This window comes from Salvelinus alpinus, chromosome 5 (genome assembly GCF_045679555.1).
Source record: "Salvelinus alpinus chromosome 5, SLU_Salpinus.1, whole genome shotgun sequence".
Lineage (NCBI taxonomy): Eukaryota > Metazoa > Chordata > Actinopteri > Salmoniformes > Salmonidae > Salvelinus > Salvelinus alpinus.
Window position 1 is genome coordinate 13,807,484 of NC_092090.1, and position 26,814 is coordinate 13,834,297.

The following is a 26,814-nucleotide window of genomic DNA, read 5'->3' on the forward strand; positions in this document are numbered from 1 at the left end:
ACCTGGTCAGTCTATGTCATGGAAGAGCAGGTGTTCCTAATGTTTTGTACACTCAGTGTATAATGTATATAAACCATGAGCACTCAAACCCCGGTCCAGCGACTGTCAAGTCAACACCGTATTAAAAACGAGAGGTTGGAACCCCTTGACGAGGTCGCTAGGTGTTGGGTTAAGGTTGCTACATCACCCCCTTCCTCCGGGAGAGAGAAAATGTCCCCACGCTTCTCTGCACTAAGTCCTTCACCTGTACACACCTATTCCATGGCCTCATTGGTGCCATCCCACTTATGACACCAATGCATCAAATCCGGGGGGTAGACTTAAACCCTGGTCCAGCGACTGTCAAGCCAACACCTTAACCGTTACGCCCAGAGGTCCGAACCTCTTGACCAGGTTGCTAGGTGTTGGCTTAAGGTCTGTACAATATTAAGGACAAAAAAGGAAAAGGGGATACCTCGTCAGTTGCACAACTGAATGCATTATATTATTTATAGTAAATGTATAAATGAGCTCATAGTTTCTCATGGTGTCTAATGCAGTTCCACGAGCACAACACTTGTTTGGTATGAATTCAGTCATGTATTCGGTCATGTACTCAGTCATGTACTCAGTCATGAATTCAGTCATGTATTAAGTAATGTTTAAAAACAGAGCCCCTAGTCATCATTTTGTAATTTTCATATTTGTAACATTCCAGTATTACAAAAAAAATAAGTAGACCTAGGAATGTTTTTGGGAATTAATATGTGTGTGGGATATATGAGCTCTAGTGTGGATCATAAATCTAATAATCTATTTATGAATAGCTGTAGGCAAGCCAGGTTCGGAAAAAGCAAAGCTAGGCCTGCACGTCCCGCCATTTCCCTCTTTCAGCCAGGTAAACCTGACGTCACATCAGCACAGAAACTTAGGTTGTCCTGTGGGTTTTCCCATCAACTCCAAAAGTACGGCTGCCCTAGCTAACAAGGAAGTCCCTCCTTCAGTTACGACTTATTGGTTACAACCCAACGGGTACGGGACACATTGTATTCCCATTGGTTTATTTGGTTGTCAATTTAGAAGCTCTAGTTGGTTTGAGTCAGGTGAAAGTCGTACGGTACTCAGCGGAGAAAAAGTTGTTTCGTTTAGAAATGAAACGTTTGTCAACATCTTAAATGATAAATGTTGAATAATAAGATTTACAACTTCAACATCACCAGGTAAACAGCAGCAATGAAGAGTCTCAAGTACCGACTGAAAAAGCATGAAGTTACGCTCACAGTAAGTTGAATCAGAACTTTTTGTGAATTACACTTTCATTTTTAGTAAAGTACAGTGTAGCCTGATATATCGGATTCAAATGATATCGCTCAAATGATATCAACCAAGTTTTCCTATTACAAAGTTTCCAGCTTCCCAAACAAAAGCCTACCAACCCAAGCTAATCCGGGTTTGGCTACATCAAGCCCGTTTGTCACAATCATGTTGTTAATCATTGTCTTATTGACAAATTCTTAAAACAAAAGTTGCCAATTGAAGCATGCTCGTTTATCCAACTGTTCGTGGGCAGGGGAGTGGGGATTTGAGAAAGGATGTTGGAACATACACCCACGACACAAGCGCCCAATAGCGCCAAATGTTCTCCCTATGGAGGGCATCGTGTCGTGTGTAAATCTGTGCAACAAAGTTAGCATTGTTTAGAATCTCTATCAGTCGGCACTTCAGAGCCATTGCGCCTCAGCAATATCGATCAATGTCCTCTCTAACCGCATGTATTGTTTTATTGCGTGATTGGCTTGTAGGCGCCTGTTATAGACAAGGCAAGTTGAGACAAATGCAAGATGCTGATGGCACCGACTGTACAGAGTGCGATAACCTTTCATAGGCAACATTACAATATCTGTCAGGGGACTGTCGTGCCTTTACATGTTCTAGGGCGACACAATTCCACACGGATGTTATGTCATATATATATATATATACACACACACAAACATGTGCTATATACTGTATGTGCTATATAGTAGCCTAATGTTGACTATACCAATAATATTTAGTTGTTGTACAGGTTAGGCCAGTAGGCCCACTATTTATTTGTGGAAGTGACCTGTATGTTACGTTAATATTTAGTTGTTGTACAGGTTAGGCCAGTAGGCCCACTATTTAGGCTATACCTGCTATATCCTATACAGCCTGCAGGGTAGTATAGTAGTATTATGATTCTACTCAGTTCAGGAAGAGTTGTGTGGATGTTTGGCAGCGACAGCCCCTTCTCCCACAGTAGGCTAATTAACATGAGAAAGGCACAAAGCCAAGAGCTGTTTATTGTCCAAGTTTGTGGCACAGTCCCTAGAAAAGGAATTCAGGAATTCCATTCAATTTAAATCACAGTGGACCTGTCTCACATGTTTGCAGAGACGAGAAACGTGGAGGTCATGGTGATGAGCTGCAGGCCAACGTTTAGCCTAGTAAAAAACAGAATAATGAACGTAACTTGAGAAAAGCATTCATTTCCCCTGTGGGAGATGGAGCTGCACGCTGATTTAAAAGGCAGCAGGTGGTCATGTCTAGAAAACAGGATTCCTGCTATTCTTATTTTGAAACCTCCGGACCTGTAACAGACACTATTGGATATAAAGAACCTCCAGACCTGTAACAGACACTATTGGATATAAAGAACCTCCGGACCTGTAACAGACACTATTGGATATAAAGAACCTCCAGACCTGTAACAGACACTATTGGATATAAAGAACCTCCGGACCTGTAACAGACACTATTGGATATAAAGAACCTCCAGACCTGTAACAGACACTATTGGATATAAAGAACCTCCAGACCTGTAACAGACACTATTGGATATAAAGAACCTCCAGACCTGTAACAGACACTATTGGATATAAAGAACCTCCAGACCTGTAACAGACACTATTGGATATAAAGAACCTCCAGACCTGTAACAGACACTATTGGATATAAAGAACCTTCTAATAGCACAGACGGCCACCCATCGTTTCTAGAAAATACGATTGCCATTTGACTGATCACTTTATGTTGGCCATGTTGCGTACCATTGTGTTTGCAGGGTTAAAGGGACCTAGAATTGAGATGGGGGGGTAGTAGCACGTTGCAGGATGAACTAGTGCAAATGCCTGGAGTTACAAAATGTGCCCCAAGAAATTGTCTGTAAAGAGAGAAGTATTTACACATTGCAGATCACCATTATCTGTCCAATTCCAAGGCCCAAGGCCCTACTTCTAGACCCTGCATGTTGACCTGAGCTTCCTGATTGATTCAGTTGATATCATAGTTACCCTTAATCAATCCTTTTAGACCTACACACGTTCATGGGGGCTGGAGGTTCTGAACTCTATGCTTGTAAGAATGCATTTATTTCACTGTAAGGTTGTGTTCGGCGCACGTGACAAATAAACTTTGATTTGTCTGTGTGAAACATGAGGTGATACTGCCTGTAACCTAAAAAATGGACTAGCATGTTCCTACTGAACTGACAGCATTAGTCTTGTGAGCCAGCTTCTCCATGGGTGTAACAGGGAACTCTCTTCCCACACCCTCATCATATTACACTGTTATTATGAGAACTACAGTGGTTGTAACTGACTACAGAACACAAAAAGAAGCCCACCCTACAGTCCAGCAGAGTCTACACACTTATATACCGTTGTGTTTGTAATGGCTGCTTACTCCAAAACCCAGGAGGAGGATTGTGCTGAAACAGTGAAATGTATCAAGTGGTCCAACAGCTGTGTGAGAGTGAGTCAGCACGAGGCCTTTTGGAACGGGAACAATAGCTGAATCTAATCCAGACCACGGCCACTTGTGGGAATCTTCCACTAAGTTTTGCAATGTATTTTTCTGCACATTCCTTTGTTTTTTCTGTCTTCCGAATAAGATCCTGGGGATTAGTTTCAGGTCTGTAGGGCAAAGGTAGCCAATAGCCGTAAGCTCTTTTTTACACTCCATTTGACAGAAATTATCTTGAATTTAGAGAGATTGCTCCTGAGTGCTGAGCTATACTTTCTGTTGAGGCTGCCAGACTTATTTGACCCTTATCCAACGCAACCTACAGAAGCTACTTACTGTCAACGATCTGCACTCAAATACCCCCCCCTCCCCTTTTCTACACTGCTGCTACTAGCTGTTTATTATCTATGCATAGTCACTTTACAAATGACCTCAACTAACCTGTACCCCCGCACATTATCTCGGTACCTGTACCCCATATTATGTCATTTTCTTGTTACTTTTGGATTATTATAATAAAATGTTTTAATTTTATTTAGTAAATATTTTCATAACTCTATTTCTTGAACTGCGTTGTTGGTTAAGTGCTTGTAAGTAAGCATTTCACAGTACACCTTTTGTATTCAGAGCATGTGACAATTTTGTCCCATAGTTCTGCCAATGAGAATACTGTACCAGATCTGGGTGTATGTTTAGATTATTATAATATATTTTTTTAACCTTTTATTTAACTAGGCAAGTCATTTAAGAACAAATTCTTATTTACAATGACGGCCTACACCGGCCAAACCCGAACGACGCTGGGCCAATTGTGTGCCGCCCTATGGGCCTCACAATCACGGCCGGTTGTGATACAGCCTGGAATCGAACCAGGGTGTCTGTGGTGACGCCTCTAGCACTGAGATGCAGTGCCTTAGACCGTTGTGCCACTCGGGAGCCATCCATATCCACATTCCACACCTTGCCCTTTGAGTTTGAGGTAGTAAGCTGTTTCTCTTCAGGCTCAGAAAGCATTTGAAATTACTTTTTTTTTTTACTTAACATTTTAGCCTCTGGTAAAGTTTGACACTTTTTCTTTTTTAGAAAGTTTTGACAGTCCATCCCTCCGAGGCCTTTTAGCAACATTGTTTCTCTTGAATGAGAACAAGTTGTTTGCTTGTTTCGATTCACTCGTATTGATTTGGGCTTTGTGAATGTTTTGGTGGCTGATTCTTTTCCACTGGGTTTGGGTCTGTCAAATCTCATCAACGCATGCAGATGTGGAGCCCTGGCATATTAGTTTGTCCACAGCTCTTCACAAATCACAGAGATGAACTGTGACAGGTCTGAGGTTATGAAAGTTTGCCAGACAGCTGTTGGTGTTCTGTTCTTTCGGTTGAGTGAGGTGATAGACAGGCCAGTGTTTGTGTTGACAAATGACTAAATGGAGGGTGCGTTCAATACCACACCTTAGACATGCTGGCGTTTAATCATTAGGAGCAGGTCTAAAACTACCTTTGGCACTGAACCCACAGGTAAGCTTCAATGTCAAATTGCACGCCAGATATTCCCCCTGCTGCGGTAAATTGGCAGGGGTATAGCGGGGTAACAGTGTAACAGAAGGAAGAACAGTATTGGCTCTGGAACAGCGCGTGTACACACTAGGACAACAGGCCTGCTCTGCTCAGAGAAGATAGGGGAGGAGCAGACGGGCCAAGAACACAGAGAGGAGAAAATACACAATAAAATCAAGATAACTCATCCAAAGGACTTTGACTTCTCAAACACAGCAGAAAGCTAACACAATATGATGCCCTGTCACCTTATTAACTCAGCAGCTTACTTAGATAACTAGCAAGTTATCTCCTTCAGTTGCACTTCTCCACTAGGATGAGAACTCAGAAACAGGCATTCTATCAACAGACAGCGCTCTGACTGATGTGTAGCTACTTTTCTCCAGTACTTTTTTCCGTTTAGCCAGCCTACTTTTCTCCAGTACTTTTTTCCCGTTTAGCCAGCCTACTTTTCTCCAGTACTTTTTTCCGTTTAGCCAGCCTACTTTTCTCCAGTAAAATGCAAGATTAACTTTAAGCAAAACATTAGGAAATGTAGCTGTCTTAGAGCTGTCCCCGACTTTTAAAAAAAGTATTGGTCGGCCGAAAGTCGTCTGGTCGAAGTGTTTAAACGTGTATTTTTACAAATAGATATGTGTATACACACCCTATGTGTTATAATACAATCAACTATTGCGCTTGTCTGATGTTTTGAGCGCTCTGTTTGATGAAATAAGACACAAATGACTCAAGGGAGCCAGAGATTTGCAGATTCTGCCGTTACTCTCCTGAGGTTGTTGGTAATAAGCTACACGAGGAGTCGGCCAGCTTTTTCATGTGGAATGCCAATTTAACTTACCATTTACCGATCTGCGTGCCAGTTATGGTATTCATATTTTCGTGGAACAGTTTCATTTAATTTATAATAATGTCTTCGTATCTCAAAATAATTGTCATGTGGTTAATCAAAATTCTATCCAAATCTAAATTAAAATGATACCTCAAAAGTGACTACTATTACCAACTATATGAAACTAGCCTTCATAAAAACATTGCAGCATGCAGGTAGAAAATATCCTGATACCACTCACACACACACTCTCACTCTCTCACACACACACACACTCTCCCACACTCTCTCTCTCTCTCACACTCACACTCTCTCTCACTCACTCACTCACTCACACACACACACACACACACACACACACACACACACACACACACACACACACACGCAAAGTTTTCTTTACGAAACATTTTCTTTCTATTACTTTGCTTTGAGCTGTTGAGGAGAGGAGGACTAGTGGGTTGGTTTTGTGGAGTCATGTTGTTAGTCTGAGGTAATGTTTTGTGGAGTCATGTTGATAGTCTGTAACGTTTTGTGGAGTCATGTTGATAGTCTGTTGAGGTAATGTTTTGTGGAGTCATGTTGATAGTCTGTTGAGGTAATGTTTTGTGGAGTCATGTTGATAGTCTGTTGAGGTAATGTTTTGTGGAGTCATGTTGATAGTCTGAGGTAATGTTTTGTGGAGTCATGTTGATAGTCTGTTGAGGTAATGTTTTGTGGAGTCATGTTGATAGTCTGAGGTAATGTTTTGTGGAGTCATGTTGATAGTCTGAGGTAATGTTTACCCATCTCGTTTGATTTACCATCAATGCCTATTATAAATGGAATGTTCCATATTAATTCCAGATCCATATGAGTGGCAGCAGAAGTTGACATGGCGGCTATAGTGGAATGTTGAGGGTATTCACGTTCACACCTTTCCAGGAGCCACAGCATTACATGTACAGATCAGCTGAACAGATCTAATAGATGAGGAGAGATGACTCGTCTGAAGGTCACCTCTTTCTCAGAAATACACCCTTGCATTAAAATGAACTCATGTGGTTCAAGTGTTTATGAACTAAATTCCTATCTTGGACAGATGTTCCACACACAGTGAATGAGTCACAGTCACATCCATATCATATCAACATTTATTTGTGATTCGTCAGAAGCCTGTCCTCTGAATGACTCTGACAACCAGCACAATGACAACCCTAGTAGACTGTCATCTCAACAGAGAAACAGACCATAAAGAGCACAAGCTATAGAGAGAGGGTTATTTTGAAGTGTGGAAGAGAGTCTAGACATCCTTTCCCAGAACAGCCCCATTCCTGCTGTATCGATTGATGGGTTCCTGTGGAAGCATGGAGCTGGGCTGGCCTCACCCCAGTGGGAAATGGGATGTTTTGCTGAAAGCCCTGTGTGTGTGTGTAGGTCCCAGAGTGCTGCTGCTGGGGGAGAAGGAAACAATGTGGATTGAAGTTTATCCTAGCATGAGTAAAAGCCCCGGGATTACAGGGGAAAGAGAGAATGTGCATAGCAGCATGAAAATCTCTCTGACCTCTGGTCTCCGCTGCAGTGTGGGAGGTTAGAACAGTGTAGTCAGTCAGTCAGACAACACTGTCGCTGGATGACAGGAGTGTTCTGACAATACTATTGATTCATAGTAGTTTATCAATGCCTGGAAATTTAAAAGTTAACATTTGCCCTTTTTGAAAGCTGCAATATGTACCTTTTTGGGTGACCTGATCAAATTCACATAGAAATGTGAGTTATAGATCTGTCATTCTCATTGAAAGCAAGTTTAAGAAGCGGTAGATCTGTTCCATGTGTGCTATTTCTATGCTTCCCGTTCTTAAGTTTTGTTTTTGTCTCTTACTTTCTGTTTTGTACACCAGCTTCAAACAGCTGGAAATACAATATTTTTAATTATTGAAAATATATTTCACAGCGGTTTAGATGGTACAATGATTCTCAACACTTGCTTGTTTTGTCACATAAACTGAAGTTAAGCAAAATATTTGAATTTTAACCAGGAAATGGTGTCGCGATTTCTGCATATTGCACCTTTTTTAAATCGATTACTGTACGTTCTCCTCTCTTGAAATGTCCCTTAGCCAGCCATCAGTGGCCCTTTGAAATAACTTAGCTACTTCCTCTAAGGTGTTCTCAGGCAAAGATCGATCAAGCATTAAAGTCCAAATAGCTGAGGCTTAAGCAGAAGGAAAGTAATGTATTGTACCACGTGGATTAGTAGCATAGTACTGCACTTATGCTCCAGAAACACTTGTTCCAGTCCACTGGTAGATTGTTTGGTTGATAGGCTGTTGGTTGACCAATAGGTTTTTTAGTTGAGCAGTTGCAAATCGATTTTATTTTCCTTCATGGCACACAAGACACCTGTCTGGTTTCTGCCTGTCTCAGTGGACTAATCAATTGAGGAGAGGTTCTCACAGTCCAAGAAGAAGGAGTGTGGATAAGATGCACAAGGCACATCTCTCCAGAACGAGCGCTCTCCCTCCATTTTGTGCTCCTTCATTGTTTCATAATGTCGTTGTTTGAATTGTTTGCCCTTTGATTGTTAGTGTCTATCAATTCCCCGTTACATAAATTACCAGTAGTAGCCTACATATACCGTTAAATCCCATCGTTTCTAATCTACAATGTTTGTTTGGTTATGGTAATGTCTGTTAATGCATTCAATATATTATTATTCAAGTCGTTTACCGTTCTCGTTGGAGTGGACACCTTGTTGGCAGAGCTCTCAACCCACGCTACAATTGTGAGAATTAAGTTTCATTTACAAGTTTTGTTATTCATTGTCTTTTGTTTGGAGCGCGTCTATCAATCTTGAGTAAGGACACGCACCTGATTACGTAAAGAAGTAGGCCTAGGTTACCTGGCCTGTGCACAAACGTATGTCTATAAATGTGCCCATTTGGGGATCTGATAGTATTTTAGGGTTAACGCACCACCACTAATGATCTGTGGAGCTTCTCAAAGTAATGTTTTCGTCACTTCAAACAGCAAGCAAACAAAATCTGATTTTACATCCATTAACAATGACAATAGTTCCTCAATGTATTTGAAAAATATTTCCATCTCTCTCCCTTTCCGTAATCCAGGGTTTCCCAAACTTGGTCCTCAGGAACACAAGGGGTGTACGTTTTGGTTTTTACCCTAGCACTACTCGGCTGATTCAACTAATCATCAAGCTTGGATCAGCTGTGTAGTGTTAGGACAAAAAACTAAATGTGCACCCCTTGTGTTCCCAAGGACCGAATGTGGGAAACACTGCTATAACCACTCAGCATTAAAGTGAAAAATGTAATGCTCTGATCCAGTGGGAGCGTCATAAAATACCTGATTACTTCTTACAGGATGGTGTGGAACAGTTTTTCTCCTTTGGTTAGGCTATCTAAAAAGGGAGCCAGAGATCGAGATTCCCCCCAAAAAATCTGACATTTGCCTAGGTTTTTTAAATGATTTAATCTCCATCTCTGGCTCCCTCTTGAGTCATTTGTCTTCATTATTTAATCAAACAGCATGCTTTAAAGCATCAGACAGGCTCAGTACATATAGTTGGTTTATTGAAACACAGGGTGTGTCTATATATGGATAAATACACATTTTAAAGACAAATCTCGTCAGCCAAGATTAATTTTTTCGGCGACAGCCCTAATTGAAGGATTTGTGCTGTATGCTGCTCCATCAGGATTGACACACTTTCAAAGGTTACTATACAGTTGATGAACAGTCGCCCACCTTCTCCCTGAAAACCCTGCTATGACATGTTTATGGTCTGTGAAAAGGGAATATATCTGGAACAGGTCTAATCTTGTTGCTGTGAACATAGCACTAAGTTATTCTATGAATTTCAACGGTAGTTGGCAATGGACTAGCTTAGACTAACTAGTACACTGTATGTGTGTGAATCCGTATGTATGAACCAAAGCCCTCAATGAACCGTTTGTGCCTGTAATGAGGCATGTTATGCTAAATTAATTTGTCAGCAATTGGCTCACCATCCAACAATCAGGAGACCTAATGTTTTGACATAAACCAAAGCAGCACAAACCAAAGCAGCACACATAAATAAAATAAAAATCACAACATTCACTTCAAATGAACCTCACAAATAGCAGTGTTGGGCGATCTGGAAGTCAACAAATAATACAATAATACTGGTAGGAAAGGTTTTCATCTTTAGCTCACAATCTGTAGATAATATCTGATTAGAAAGGTTCAAATGTATGTAAAACATCACAGTACAATTAAAAAATATATGGCACATGGAAACCAAACGAGGCTGGTCTATGGTGATAGGTGGGATGAGCTGAGAGTGGCTGAGGGTTGGGATTGGCTGAGGGTTGGGATTAAAGAGCTTATGTTTGGTAATGTTTTTATGTTTGGTAATGTTTTATTGTTATGTGATTGCTTTATAACTGTTTCGGGTAATACAAGTTATTGTGCTGTTAAGGGAATAACCTGGGTGTAAATGTAATAATCTGCTGCTGTATTTCTTTGTGTTATGTTTGTGTTATCTGTGGTCGTTTTGTTTGTCTTGTGTAGTTTCTTATTCATTGTAGCTAAACTGTATGTGTAAACATGTATACGCAGGGCCCAGCTGTAAAAGAGACCTTGGTCTCAGTCTGTTTTACTTATTGAAATAAAGGTAGAATAATATAAAAGTACCATGTAAGTAAAATGTGTATGTATGTGAAATATATGTGTATGTATCAGAAAAGCTGTAAAAAAATAGATGTGTCCCCTCCGGAGAGGGTTAATCATTTTAAAAGATACAGGCTGTCAAAACACCATGTTTCAGTCCAGGGGGATACATAGTCAATTGTGCAACTGAATCCATTTAACTGAAATGTGTCAATGAACCCAACCCCTCTGAATCAGAGAGGTGCGGAGGGCTGCCTTTCCCACATAGTGGAGAGAGTAGTTCAAGGCTTGAAATGAGTCTGATTGCTGTCTTGCTCATCTCTTTAATATGCCATGGCTAATTTCATAACTAAGTGCCCTGCCACTGCATGCACTTGTAAGATGTATTATTCAAATGCTAGAGCCCACTGATTAGAAATGAATTCATTATTACTAATAAAGAATCTTCACTGATCCAGTCAGGACCTACTCCAATGGAGAGGCACGTGGACCGGCTAATAAGTATCCAGTCCAATCAGCATCTTCTGAGAGACTATGGGCGGGTTTAACTCTAATGTGCTGCTTTGGTTTATGTCAAAACATTAGGTCTCCTGATTGTTGGATGGTGAGCCAATTGCTGACAAATTAATTTAGCATAACATGCCTCATTACAGGCACAAACGGTTCATTGAGGGCTTTGGTTCATACATACGGATTCACACACATACAGTGTACTAGTTAGTCTAAGCTAGTCCATTGCCAACTACCGTTGAAATTCATAGAATAACTTAGTGCTATGTTCACAGCAACAAGATTAGACCTGTTCCAGATATATTCCCTTTTCACAGACCATAAACATGTCATAGCAGGGTTTTCAGGGAGAAGGTGGGCGACTGTTCATCAACTGTATAGTAACCTTTGAAAGTGTGTCAATCCTGATGGAGCAGCATACAGCACAAATCCTTCAATTAGGGCTGTCGCCGAAAAAATAAATTGTTTGGTTTGGGCTGGTGAGAGGGGTAGGATGGTGGGTTTGGGCTGGTGAGAGGGGTAGGATGGTGGGTTTGGGCTGATACAGGGGTAGGATGGTGGGTTTGGGGTGGTGGAGGGGTAGGATGGTGGGTTTGGGCTGATACAGGGGTAGGATGGTGGGTTTGGGCTGGCGGAGGGGAGCAGGTCTCGGTAGTGCTTTGTTTGGAAGGAGAAACCTCTGATTTGAAGGTTGTTTGGGAACAACAGGGAGAGTCATGAGTACGGCAATACAAGTGAGAAGATGCCCTGTAACATCTGCACTTCATGCTGTGTACCTACCTCTTCATGAACCAAAACAGTCTGTCCTCATTCAAAGAAACTCTTACCCTAAAGGTATGATCAAATAGATTGCAGGTTGAGGAAATTAGATTTTACAAGCGTTTGGTCAACTTCACTGTTGAGGTGATGAGCTGCTAAAGAACCTGCTGCTCTCCTGAACATCTTTATATGTGCAGTGGAATGTTGTGTCTAGTGGGCAGCATGGACTCACTGTAACAGCAGACATCATGCTGTAGAATTTCTCTGAACATGTTTATATGTGCAGTGGAATGTTGTGTCTAGTGGGCCAGCATGGACTCACTGTAACAGCAGACATCATGCTGTAGAATTTCTCTGAACATGTTTATATGTGCAGTGGAATGTTGTGTCTAGTGGCCAGCATGGACTCACTATAACAGCAGACATCATGCTGTAGAATTTCTCTGAAGAGGTTTATCTGTCTTGATGACCGTCTGTCCCCAATGACCTGTCCACCTTTTTGATTGGCCCACATGGTGTAACCTCACAAGCACAGCAGTGCCTGGCTCACTCCACTTCCCCTCTCCTCCTCCTTCCCTCTGCCCAGATTCTCTGTCTCCACTCCCTCTGGAATCAATGAAAAGAGGCCTGGAGTGCTGCAGAAGACTTCTCTGTCTGGCTGCTCAGGGCCTGAAAGCACTGTCACTAAGGGGTTATTATGTGCGTGTGAAAAGGAGAGACTTTAATACACTTCCACTTCTGTCTGTGTGTGAGAGAGAGAGAGCACGCGAGAGAGGCTGAATACACTCCCACTCAGAGGCTCGTCCAAAGAGAGAGGAGAGCCTCTGTTCACATCAGAGGCCACCTTGGCACGGCACCCCGTGGCGCCCTCCGTTTTGGAATAGCCCTGGCTTCTCCCCTTTTTCTCTTTCTTCATGAAACGACAAGGAAACTACTGTATTAATCCAGAAACGTTCTCTTTCACTGTGCCAGTGTGGAACCAGTCCTACTCAAGACTGCCGACTGCCTCGCAGCAGATGTTCTCATGTTTTAGAAATGCTTTTAGGAGGGAATCAATACTTTGTTGCCCAAAAAGAGGGAGAGATACTTTGTCCTCTGCCAGAGGAAGGGCTCTTTGTCCTCTGCCAGAGGAAGGGCTCTTTGTCCTCTGCCAGAGGAAGGGCTCTTTGTCCTCTGCCAGAGGAAGGGCTCTTTGTCCTCTGCCAGAGGAAGGGCTCTTTGTCCTCTGCCAGAGGAAGGGCTCTTTGTCCTCTGCCAGAGGAAGGGCTCTTTGTCCTCTGCCAGAGGAAGGGCTCTTTGTCCTCTGCCAGAGGAAGGGCTCTTTGTCCTCTGCCAGAGGAAGGGCTCTTTGTCCTCCGCCAGAGGAAGGGCTCTTTGTCCTCCGCCAGAGGAAGGGCTCTTTGTCCTCCGCCAGAGGAAGGGCTCTTTGTCCTCCGCCAGAGGAAGGGCGCTTTGTCCTCCGCCAGGGGAAGGGCTCTTTGTCCTCCGCCAGGGGAAGGGCTCTTTGTCCTCCGCCAGAGGAAGGGCTCTTTGTCCTCCGCCAGAGGAAGGGCTCTTTGTCCTCCGCCAGAGGAAGGGCTCTTTGTCCTCCGCCAGAGGAAGGGCTCTTTGTCCTCCGCCAGAGGAAGGGCTCTTTGTCCTCCGCCAGAGGAAGGGCGCTTTGTCCTCCGCCAGGGGAAGGGCTCTTTGTCCTCCGCCAGGGGAAGGGCTCTTTGTCCTCCGCCAGGGGAAGGGCTCTTTGTCCTCCGCCAGGGGAAGGACCGAGAGGCTTTGTCCTCCGCCAGAGGAAGGGCTCTTTGTCCTCCGCCAGAGGAAGGGCTCTTTGTCCTCCGCCAGAGGAAGGGCTCTTTGTCCTCCGCCAGAGGAAGGGCTCTTTGTCCTCCGCCAGAGGAAGGGCTCTTTGTCCTCCGCCAGGGGAAGGGCTCTTTGTCCTCCGCCAGGGGAAGGGCTCTTTGTCCTCCGCCAGGGGAAGGGCTCTTTGTCCTCCGCCAGGGGAAGGGCTCTTTGTCCTCCGCCAGGGGAAGGACCGAGAGGCTTTGTCCTCCGCCAGAGGAAGGGCTCTTTGTACTCCGCCAGAGGAAGGGCTCTTTGTCCTCCGCCAGAGGAAGGGCTCTTTGTCCTCCGCCAGAGGAAGGGCTCTTTGTCCTCCGCCAGAGGAAGGGCTCTTTGTCCTCCGCCAGAGGAAGGGCTCTTTGTCCTCCGCCAGAGGAAGGGCTCTTTGTCCTCCGCCAGAGGAAGGGCTCTTTGTCCTCCGCCAGAGGAAGGGCTCTTTGTCCTCCGCCAGGGGAAGGGCTCTTTGTCCTCCGCCAGGGGAAGGGCTCTTTGTCCTCCGCCAGGGGAAGGACCGAGAGGCTTTGTCCTCCGCCAGGGGAAGGGCTCTTTGTCCTCCGCCAGGGCAAGGAGGCTTTGTCCTCCGCCAGAGGAAGGGCTCTTTGTCCTCCGCCAGGGGAAGGGCTCTTTGTCCTCCGCCAGGGGAAGGACCGAGAGGCTTTGTCCTCCGCCAGAGGAAGGAGGCTTTGTCCTCCGCCAGGGGAAGGGCTCTTTGTCCTCCGCCAGAGGAAGGGCTCTTTGTCCTCCGCCAGAGGAAGGGCTCTTTGTCCTCCGCCAGAGGAAGGGCTCTTTGTCCTCCGCCAGAGGAAGGGCTCTTTGTCCTCCGCCAGAGGAAGGGCTCTTTGTCCTCCGCCAGAGGAAGGGCTCTTTGTCCTCCGCCAGAGGAAGGGCGCTTTGTCCTCCGCCAGAGGAAGGGCTCTTTGTCCTCCGCCAGGGGAAGGGCTCTTTGTCCTCCGCCAGGGTGAAGGGCTCTTTGTCCTCCGCCAGGGGAAGGGCTCTTTGTCCTCCGCCAGGGGAAGGGCTCTTTGTCCTCCGCCAGGGGAAGGGCTCTTTGTCCTCCGCCAGGGGAAGGGCTCTTTGTCCTCCGCCAGGGGAAGGACCGAGAGGCTTTGTCCTCCGCCAGAGGAAGGGCTCTTTGTCCTCCGCCAGAGGAAGGGCTCTTTGTCCTCCGCCAGAGGAAGGGCTCTTTGTCCTCCGCCAGAGGAAGGGCTCTTTGTCCTCCGCCAGAGGAAGGGCTCTTTGTCCTCCGCCAGAGGAAGGGCTCTTTGTCCTCCGCCAGAGGAAGGGCTCTTTGTCCTCCGCCAGGGGAAGGGCTCTTTGTCCTCCGCCAGGGGAAGGGCTCTTTGTCCTCCGCCAGGGGAAGGACCGAGAGGCTTTGTCCTCCGCCAGAGGAAGGGCTCTTTGTACTCCGCCAGAGGAAGGGCTCTTTGTCCTCCGCCAGAGGAAGGGCTCTTTGTCCTCCGCCAGAGGAAGGGCTCTTTGTCCTCCGCCAGAGGAAGGGCTCTTTGTCCTCCGCCAGGGGAAGGGCTCTTTGTCCTCCGCCAGGGGAAGGACCGAGAGGCTTTGTCCTCCGCCAGGGGAAGGGCTCTTTGTCCTCCGCCAGGGGAAGGGCTCTTTGTCCTCCGCCAGGGGAAGGACCGAGAGGCTTTGTCCTCCGCCAGAGGAAGGAGGCTTTGTCCTCCGCCAGGGGAAGGGCTCTTTGTCCTCCGCCAGGGGAAGGGCTCTTTGTCCTCCGCCAGGGGAAGGGCTCTTTGTCCTCCGCCAGGGGAAGGACCGAGAGGCTTTGTCCTCTGCCAGAGGAAGGGCTCTTTGTCCTCCGCCAGGGCAAGGAGGCTTTGTCCTCCGCCAGAGGAAGGGCTCTTTGTCCTCCGCCAGGGGAAGGGCTCTTTGTCCTCCGCCAGGGGAAGGACCGAGAGGCTTTGTCCTCTGCCAGAGGAAGGGCTCTTTGTCCTCCGCCAGGGCAAGGAGGCTTTGTCCTCCGCCAGAGGAAGGGCTCTTTGTCCTCCGCCAGGGGAAGGGCTCTTTGTCCTCCGCCAGGGGAAGGACCGAGAGGCTTTGTCCTCCGCCAGAGGAAGGAGGCTTTGTCCTCCGCCAGAGGAAGGAGGCTTTGTCCTCCGCCAGGGGAAGGGCTCTTTGTCCTCCGCCAGGGGAAGGGCTCTTTGTCCTCCGCCAGGGGAAGGGCTCTTTGTCCTCCGCCAGGGGAAGGACCGAGAGGCTTTGTCCTCTGCCAGAGGAAGGGCTCTTTGTCCTCCGCCAGAGGAAGGGCTCTTTGTCCTCCGCCAGAGGAAGGGCTCTTTGTCCTCCGCCAGAGGAAGGGCTCTTTGTCCTCCGCCAGAGGAAGGGCTCTTTGTCCTCCGCCAGAGGAAGGGCTCTTTGTCCTCCGCCAGAGGAAGGGCTCTTTGTCCTCCGCCAGAGGAAGGGCTCTTTGTCCTCCGCCAGAGGAAGGGCTCTTTGTCCTCCGCCAGAGGAAGGGCTCTTTGTCCTCCGCCAGAGGAAGGGCTCTTTGTCCTCCGCCAGAGGAAGGGCTCTTTGTCCTCCGCCAGAGGAAGGGCTCTTTGTCCTCCGCCAGAGGAAGGGCTCTTTGTCCTCCGCCAGAGGAAGGGCTCTTTGTCCTCCGCCAGAGGAAGGGCTCTTTGTCCTCCGCCAGAGGAAGGGCTCTTTGTCCTCCGCCAGGGGAAGGACCGAGAGGCTTTGTCCTCCGCCAGGGGAAGGGCTCTTTGTCCTCCGCCAGGGGAAGGGCTCTTTGTCCTCCGCCAGGGGAAGGGCTCTTTGTCCTCCGCCAGGGGAAGGAGGCTTCGTCCTCCGCCAGAGGAAGGGCTCTTTGTCCTCCGCCAGGGGAAGGGCTCTTTGTCCTCCGCCAGGGGAAGGTTTGTCCTCCGCCAGGGGAAGGGCTCTTTGTCCTCCGCCAGGGGAAGGGCTCTTTGTCCTCCGCCAGGGGAAGGACCGAGAGGCTTTGTCCTCTGCCAGAGGAAGGGCGCTTTGTCCTCTGCCAGGGGAAGGACCGAGAGGCTTTGTCCTCTGCCAGAGGAAGGGCGCTTTGTCCTCTGCCAGGGGAAGGACCGAGAGGCTTTGTCCTCCGCCAGAGGAAGGGCTCTTTGTCCTCCGCCAGAGGAAGGGCTCTTTGTCCTCCGCCAGAGGAAGGGCTCTTTGTCCTCCGCCAGAGGAAGGGCTCTTTGTCCTCCGCCAGAGGAAGGGCTCTTTGTCCTCCGCCAGAGGAAGGGCTCTTTGTCCTCCGCCAGAGGAAGGGCTCTTTGTCCTCCGCCAGAGGAAGGGCTCTTTGTCCTCCGCCAGAGGAAGGGCTCTTTGTCCTCCGCCAGAGGAAGGGCTCTTTGTCCTCCGCCAGAGGAAGGGCTCTTTGTCCTCCGCCAGGGGAAGGGCTCTTTGTCCTCCGCCAGGGGAAGGGCTCTTTGTCCTCCGCCAGGGGAAGGGCTCTTTGTCCTCCGCCAGGGGAAGGGCTCTTTGTCCTCCGCCAGGGGAAGGGCTCTTTGTCCTCCGCCAGGGGAAGGGCTCTTTGTCCTCCGCCAGGGGAAGGGCTCTTTGTCCTCCGCCAGGGGAAGGGCTCTTTGTCCTCCGCCAGGGGAAGGGCTCTTTGTCCTCCGCCAGGGGAAGGGCTCTTTGTCCTCTGCCAGAGGAAGGGCCGAGAGGCTAATAGAGAAAAGTCTCAGCAGAGGAATGCCAACTACAATAAATGGGGCGATGGAAGGGAAAGGAACTAAAGCTAAACAAAAGCACTGAGCTTTGTGTGAACTTTGCGGTTCAAAGGCTGAATCATATTTTATTATGTACTGTTATTGGTGTTTTTAATAGTGAAGAGAATAAAGAGATTTCTTCTGAGTCAGATCACAGAGCCGATAACATGAGGAACACATTGAAGGATTATGATGGGACTGTTTATCTGAGACTTGACCCCATTTGACCACAGAATATTTTCTTTTACAAAGCTTTCTAACGGTTTGGTTTGAACGGAAGGCCAAGTAGCCTTTTCTCAACAAATGTAAATAACGCGTCAGATGTAGAATAGATTGAGGGCTGTTCAGAAATTATACCAATGTGGATATCAAACTAAAGTACCAGAACACTTATTTGCAAAACTCTGAGTTAGTTTACAAGAGCCTCTTCAAATGGCTAGTTTGACTCTTCACATCCATCTTAAAACACTTGATGTGGCAATAGGTTGTGTGTTAGTTTCCCTTAGAAAAGGTTAGTGACCCCTGATCTGAGTCAAGATCGCTTTCTAATTCAAAATGTAGGCCGAGATCTACCCCTCAGATTTGTATTTTAATGACTTAAAAAACGTAAGCATTTGCAACATTAACTAATTAAAAACATTCTGTGGCAATGAGGTTCATGCAGTAGGCTACAGGCCCAATACATTATCACTGCATATTGAATTGTCCTGCCAATATTGTTCTTCTCAGACCATTTTGAAATTGTTTAAAAATGTTAGGTATATACACTGGTAATAGATACTTTGTTGTATTATTTGTTAGTCACAGCTGAGTGAGCGTAATAATGAACTTTTTTTTACTAGACAGATGGCCTTCATCTAATGGTCAGTCTGAGGGGGAGGGAGGGAGCAGCTGTGAGGCTGCCTCAGCCATACTCCCCATCCCTCCACTCTCCCTCCCTCTGCTGAGAAAAGGGGACAACATCTTCCAGCCGATGGTGAAACTCAAGTCACACTGCATTTTTTTCTGCTTCATGCACCAATTCATGTTGTTACTCTTGTGGCCAGAGAGAGTGCATTTTCTGGCTTATTATAAAGTGTTGAACAAGGTGTTGGCACAGTGCAGAATAACAACTTAAACATGAACTTACTCATAAAAACAGCAGCTCTTTCCTGTATTCGTTGAGTCTCTCGAAGTCATGGTTTTGAAATCTTACAGTATCATCTTTCCTGTAGGTTCCAGGCTTCTTTTTACAGGCTATGGCTCCAGGAAACTGTGCAGACATGGTGATCTGAGCTATCTGATTGGCCAGCAGTAGGCCTATAAGTGCACTTGATTTGCTCTCTATGTCTGCATAGAGAGCAATAAAAAAAAATTAAAAAAAACTTTATTTAACTAGGTAAGTCAGTTAAGAACAAATTCTTTTTTTCAATGACGGCCTAGGAACAGTGGGTTAACTGCCTTGTTCAGGGGCAGAACAACAGATTTTTACCTTGTCATTTCGGGGATTCGATCCAGCAACCTTACTGGCCCAACGCCCTAACCACTAGGCTACCTGCCTTCAGACACATGAAGTGGTTGAAAATGGGAACACTTTGCGTTCTGCTAGGACTAGGGCTGATGAATCAAGTGCACCTACCGCCAACAGTGTGAAACGAATACAAAAAAATGGAATGCAAAGCTTTATCGTAGTTAAAAATGTATATATATACACAAGTGTTTGGTGATTGACTAGGAATGACTTGGAGATCACGATCGACCGGTTGGTGACCACTACCACAGATTGTTTCTTAGGAAATGACCACATGATAGCAAGGGGAACCAGTAGGAGGCAGGCAGATCACATGATAACAAGGGGAACCAGTAGGATGCAGGCAGATCACATGATAGCAAGGGGAACCAGTAGGATGCAGGCAGATCACATGATAGCAAGGGGAACCAGTAGGAGGCAGGCAGATCACATGATAACCAGTAGGATGCAGGCAGATCACATGATAGCAAGGGGAACCAGTAGGATGCAGGCAGATCACATGATAGCAAGGGGAACCAGTAGGATGCAGGCAGATTACATGATAACAAGGGGAACCAGTAGGATGCAGGCAGATCACATGATAGCAAGGGGAACCAGTAGGATGCAGGCAGATCACATGATAGCAAGGGGAACCAGTAGGATGCATGCAGATCACATGATAGCAAGGGGAACCAGTAGGAGGCAGGCAGATCACATGATAGCAAGGGGAACCAGTAGGATGCATGCAGATCACATGATAGCAAGGGGAACCATGTGATCATGTGATCTGCCTGCACATGATAGCAAGGGGAACCAGTAGGATGCAGGCAGATCACATGATAGCAAGGGGAACCAGTAGGATGCAGGCAGATCACATGATAACAAGGGGAACCAGTAGGATGCAGGCAGATCACATGATAGCAAGGGGAACCAGTAGGATGCAGGCAGATCACATGATAACAAGGGGAACCAGTAGGAGGCAGGCGGATTACATGATAGCAAGAGGAACCAGTAGGATGCAGGCAGATCACATGATAACAAGGGGAACCAGTAGGAGGCAGGCAGATCACATGATAACAAGGGGAACCAGTAGGAGGCAGGCAGATCACATGATAGCAAGGGGAACCAGTAGGAGGCAGGCAGATCACATGATAACAAGGGGAACCAGTAGGAGGCAGGCAGATCACATGATAACCAGTAGGATGCAGGCAGATCACATGATAGCAAGGGGAACCAGTAGGATGCAGGCAGATCACATGATAGCAAGGGGAACCAGTAGGATGCAGGCAGATCACATGATAGCAAGAGGAACCAGGCAGATTACATGATAGCAAGGGGAACCAGTAGGATGCAGGCAGATCACATGATAACAAGGGGAACCAGTAGGAGGCAGGCAGATTACATGATAGCAAGGGGAACCAGTAGGAGGCAGGCAGATCACATGATAGCAAAGGGAACCAGTAGGATGCAGGCAGATCACATGATAGCAAGGGGAACCAGTAGGATGCAGGCAGATCACATGATAACAAGGGGAACCAGTAGGAGGCAGGCAGATTACATGATAGCAAGGGGAACCAGTAGGATGCAGGCAGATCACATGATAACAAGGGGAACCAGTAGGAGGCAGGCAGATCACATGATAACAAGGGGAACCAGTAGGAGGCAGGCAGATTACATGATAGCAAGGGGAACCAGTAGGATGCAGGCAGATCACATGATAGCAAGGGGAACCAGTAGGATGCAGGCAGATCACATGATAACAAGGGGAACCAGTAGGAGGCAGGCAGATTACATGATAGCAAGGGGAACCAGTAGGATGCAGGCAGATCACATGATAACAAGGGGAACCAGTAGGAGGCAGGCAGATTACATGATAGCAAGGGGAACCAGTAGGAGGCAGGCAGATTACATGATAGCAAGGGGAACCAGTAGGAGGCAGGCAGATCACATGATAGCAAGGGGAACCAGTACGATGCAGGCAGATCACATGATAGCAAGGGGAACCAGTAGGAGGCAGGCAGATCACATGATAGCAAGAGGAACCAGTAGGAGGCAGGCAGATCACATGATAGCAAGGGGAACCAGTAGGAGGCAGGCAGATCACATGATAACAAGGGGAACCAGTAGGAGGCAGGCAGATTACATGATAGCAAGGGGAACCAGTAGGATGCAGGCAGATCACATGATAGCAAGGGGAACCAGTAGGATGCAGGCAGATCACATGATAACAAGGGGAACCAGTAGGAGGCAGGCAGATTACATGATAGCAAGGGGAACCAGTAGGAGGCAGGCAGATCACATGATAACAAGGGGAACCAGTAGGAGGCAGGCAGATTACATGATAGCAAGGGGAACCAGTAGGAGACAGGTAGACCAGATTAAAAGGTCATTTCATTGTGTGTGGAGAGCTCTTGGTACTGTAGCACCTGCCTCTGATGCAGTGGTCCTGGTACCTCATACCAGAAATGTGCCAAAAAATATATTTCCATACAATTGTATGTATTACAAATACATTTTAATATTGTTTATATTTCACATAAAATTATATTTTATGGATGCTTTTTATGTATATATATGTTTTGGTATGGGACAGTCCTGTTCCAGTGCTCAGCCTGATGGTGCATTAGGCTGACAGGAAAAGCCTAAGTTAGGTCCAGTTGGAGGTTACATGCTTTGCATTCTGATAACTAAGGAATGGTATGATTTATCTAGTGATGGACACCATGACAATTAGATCGTGGAATGATTTCATGCTTTACGGAGGTTGCCACTTGTCATAAATCATATTTGTATTTTATTACTGTAGCCCAACTGTTGCTAGGGCGTTTCATGCGTTTCGGCTCATGAATGCACCGCTTTTAATCTTGTTACTTTTTGATTGTTGTATTGCCTGGTAAAGAGGGACAGATGAATGGGAAGGAGAAGGCCCAAAGCGGCGTGTGGCATTTCTCAGAAACTGTATTAAACAAATTGCCGGAGGATTTATTTTAGGGTATAAAGAAACCCTTTGGAGAGTTGCCTTACAGATGTGAAAGATTTCACAATACAGAAATCTATATTCTACCATTCGGAAAGCGATATTCGGAGTGTGTTTCATGGCGTCTGTGAAGCTGTGTGTTGGGACTCGGCTCAATACAGAGGAAATGAAATGCTTCCTTGTTGATTATATATCAAGACTTCCGCACGGCCCCCAACATTACCTTGTTATGGAACTTACAGCCAGGCCTGCCCCCAACATTACCTTGTTATGGAACTTACAGCCAGGCTCAGCCCCCAACATTACCTTGTTATGGAATTTACAGTCAGGCTCGGCCCCCAACATTACCTTGTTATGGAACTTACAGTCAGGCTCAGCCCCCAACATTACCTTGTTATGGAACTTACAGCCAGGCTCAGCCCCCAACATGACCTTGTTATGGAACTTACAGCCAGGCTCAGCCCCCAACATGACCTTGTTATGGAACTTACAGCCAGGCTCGGCCCCCAACATTACCTTGTTATGGAATTTACAGTCAGGCTCAGCCCCCAACATTACCTTGTTATGGAACTTACAGCCAGGCTCAGCCCCCAACATGACCTTGTTATGGAATTTACAGCCAGGCTCGGCCCCCAACATTACCTTGTTATGGAACTTACAGCCAGGCTCAGCCCCCAACATTACCTTGTTATGGAACTGACAGCCAGGCTCAGCCCCCAACATTACCTTGTTATGGAATTTACAGCCAGGCTCGGCCCCCAACATTACCTTGTTATGGAACTTACAGCCAGGCTCAGCCCCCAACATTACCTTGTTATGGAACTGACAGCCAGGCTCAGCCCCCAACATTACCTTGTTATGGAATTTACAGCCAGGCTCGGCCCCCAACATTACCTTGTTATGGAACTTACAGGCAGGCTCAGCCCCCAACATTACCTTGTTATGGAACTTACAACCAGGTTCAGCCCCCAACATTACCTTGTTATGGAACTTACAGCCGGGCTCGGACCCCAACATTACCTTGTTATGGAACTTACAGCCGGGCTCGGACCCCAACATTACCTTGTTATGGAACTTACAGCCGGGCTCGGACCCCAACATTACCTTGTTATGGAACTTACAGCCAGGCTCAGCCCCCAACATTACCTTGTTATGGAACTTACAGCCAGGCTCGGCCCCCAACATTACCTTGTTATGGAACTTACAGCCAGGCTCAGCCCCCAACATTACCTTGTTATGGAACTTACAGCCAGGCTCAGCCCCCAACATTACCTTGTTATGGAACTTACAGCCAGGCTCAGCCCCCAACATTACCTTGTTATGGAACTTACAGCCAGGCTCAGCCCCCAACATTACCTTGTTATGGAACTTACAGCCAGGCTCGGCCCCCAACATTACCTTGTTATGGAACTTACAGCCAGGCTCAGCCCCCAACATTACCTTGTTATGGAACTTACAGCCCGGCTCGGCCCCCAACATTACCTTGTTATGGAACTTACAGCCAGGCTCGGCCCCCAACATTACCTTGTTATGGAACTTACAGCCAGGCTCGGCCCCCAACATTACCTTGTTATGGAACTTACAGCCAGGCTCAGCCCCCAACATTACCTTGTTATGGAACTTACAGCCAGGCTCAGCCCCCAACATTACCTTGTTATGGAACTTACAGCCAGGCTCAGCCCCCAACATTACCTTGTTATGGAACTTACAGCCAGGCTCAGCCCCCAACATGACCTTGTTATGGAACTTACAGCCAGGCTCGGCCCCCAACATGACCTTGTTATGGAACTTACAGCCAGGCTCAGCCCCCAACATTACCTTGTTATGGAACTTACAGCCAGGCTCAGCCCCCAACATGACCTTGTTATGGAACTTACAGCCAGGCTCAGTCAGCTGTATGGAGGTTTTATTCATTATGAAATATTGTGTCAGCTAAATGTTGCCCCTCTTTAGATGCGTACAAGAAAAATCCTGTGTAGAATTTAAATAAGCATTGAAGAAAATAAGCTGTTTTATTTATATGAGCTGTGATGTCGAAAGCGAACATGGCCTAGATAATAATCAATGGACATTTGTTTGATCTGTTACACTTAACTTGAGTCCACATTAGCATACAGGGCTTTTCACCTACATCAGGGTGGCTGGTACACCCCAATGGATTTTTAGGATTAAAGTCTGGCTCCATGTGCTGACCATGAGGTCATCCTGGCAGTACTAGTCTGCTGTGTAGGGCCCTTACATCATAGCCTCTCAGTGGGAGAGTGAGGAGCGAAGATGAGGGGGGGACGTGTGTTGCGGGGGTTTGCGCTGAGGGATTTCGCAGAGTCAGGGAGAACCATGGCTGAGGGCTTATCTCCCCCCCTCCCCATACACACACACACAGACTGAGCCACAGGAACACAAACCCTATTCTGCTGATGAGACAAACGCTATGGACAGGGCCCAGACAGATGATCTCTAGAGAGGGCCCAGACAGATGATCTCTAGAGAGGGCCCAGACAGATGATCTCTAGAGAGGGCCCAGACAGATGATCTCTAGAGAGGGCCCAGACAGATGATCTCTAGAGAGGGCCCAGACAGATGATCTCTAGAGAGGGCCCAGACAGATGATCTCGAGAGGGCCCAGACAGATGATCTCTAGAGAGGGCCCAGACAGATGATCTCTAGAGAGGGCCCAGACAGATGATCTCTAGAGAGAGGGCGCTGTGGAGAGGGCCCAGACAGACGACCCAGACAGGCGCTGTGGAGAGGGCCCAGACAGGCGCGACAGTGGAGTCTGGTAGGGAGAAAGGGAAACGTTCACTCTACTGCCTAGTTAAGGGAAAGGGGGATACCTAGTCAGTTGTACAACTGAATGCATTCAACTTGAATGTGCCTTACGCATTTAACCCAACCCCTCTGAATCAGAGAGGTGCGGGGAGCTGCCATAATCCGAGGTTTCACTCCACTGCCCAGTTGAGGGAGAGTTTCACTCCACTGCCCAGTTGAGGGAGAGGTTCACTCCACTGCCCAGTTGAGGGAGAGGTTCACTCCACTGCCCAGTTGAGGGAGAGGTTCACTCCACTGTCCAGTTGAGGGAGAGGTTCACTCCACTGCCCAGTTGAGGGAGAGGTTCACTCCATTATGGATTTAGGTCCTAGTACACAAGTGTATTCTTGTGTTCCTGCAGTTTCATTATGTGGGAATCCATGTTGGTGGTGTTGATATGCCTGCAAATTCACCCAATGCTGCCCTCTGTTGGTCAGATGTGGAGTATTGAATTGTCATTGGTTGAAACCATGTACAGGAGCTCTATGATGCTCAAACTAGAGGAACTTCACAACTAAAAAAACAGTTTTATTCCAAATTCATCTTGATGTCATTACGCCTCCACTAAATAAACAAATGATCTCTGAAACTAACATTTTCGAGGGCCGGGGACAATGGGTTCACAGAAAGAGAGTGTGGAGTTTTGAGGGCTTTTCCTAGTGGGGCCTATTGACTCTGAACTGGTCGTATAACCGGTAAAGAAAGGGTGGAGTGCTGATTACAGACAAGTCCATACCCGCAAGCTGAACGTCTTCCCAGATTGGAATGTTGCTTTGCCAAAACTGGCATTTTCCTCACGTAGACTAACTGTCCACTACAGAAGTTTATCTAGCTGTGACATTTACCATAATGGATGGGGTTTTATGGGACTCTTATCAACATTGGTCCCTTACAGTAATGTCTATGTGAACAGTGTTACTCCATATTTCTTAGAAAGCATCCAGTGTATTGCAGAAGTCATTCCAGTAAACTGCTGCTTCTGTTGGCACTGTAAGATGAGAGATCACTGTGTATCAACTTTTAATTATATCATGTCTTTATGCAACTTTGTCTTGTAAGAATACAAAAAGGGGCTTTAAAGACACAGTATTCTGTGTCGGCATGTCAAAGAAATGATGCCATTTTCTTCCAGATTCTTCTATTGAGCCTCGTGCCTTGCCCTCTGTATATTGCGTGTGTGTGTGTGTGTGTGTGTGCGCGCTGTGACATGTAGCTACTGGTGGTGTTAGCCCCCATCACCACCGGGTTACTTTCAGGGAGTCACTGCTGTGGTTTCGTTTCAATTCACCACTATTCATTTTGTTGTACCTTTATTTCATCACTCTGATTAACTGGACTGATCTCTCCAGTGAGTGTGGTGTCACACTGCTCTCAGCCTCATATGGGCTGATCTCTCCAGTGAGTGTGAAGTCACACTGCTCTCAGCCTCATATGGGCTGATCTCTCCAGTGAGTGTGGTGTCACACTGCTCTCAGCCTCATATGGATTGATCTCTCCAGTGAGTGTGGTGTCACGCTGCTCTCAGCCTCATATGGGCTGATCTCTCCAGTGAGTGTGGTGTCACACTGCTCTCAGCCTCATATGGGCTGATCTCTCCAGTGAGTGTGGTGTCACACTGCTCTCAGCCTCATATGGGCTGATCTCTCCAGTGAGTGTGGTGTCACGCTGCTCTCAGCCTCATATGGGCTGATCTCTCCAGTGAGTGTGGTGTTACGCTGCTCTCAGCCTCATATGGGCTGATCTCTCCAGTGAGTGTGGTGTCACACTGCTCTCAGCCTCATATGGACTGATCTCTCCAGTGAGTGTGGTGTCACGCTGCTCTCAGCCTCATATGGACTGATCTCTCCAGTGAGTGTGGTGTCACGCTGCTCTCAGCCTCATATGGGCTGATCTCTCCAGTGAGTGTGGTGTCACATTGCTCTCAGCCTCATATGGGCTGATCTCTCCAGTGAGTGTGGTGTCACGCTGCTCTC

At 46.9% G+C, this 26,814-nt stretch overlaps 1 protein-coding gene across 1 annotated transcript in view; it reads left to right on the forward strand.

The window, feature by feature from the left end:
• The first annotated feature begins 1,049 nt into the window (after window positions 1–1,049).
• The window catches only part of LOC139575587 (uveal autoantigen with coiled-coil domains and ankyrin repeats-like), a 70,204-nt gene continuing 44,439 nt past the window's right edge, over window positions 1,050–26,814 (forward strand). Inside the window, exon 1 of the mRNA XM_071400689.1 lies at window positions 1,050–1,260. Within this exon, the coding sequence (XP_071256790.1) occupies window positions 1,213–1,260 (48 nt within the window). The 5' untranslated portion in view covers window positions 1,050–1,212. The remainder of the gene's footprint in view (window positions 1,261–26,814) is intronic.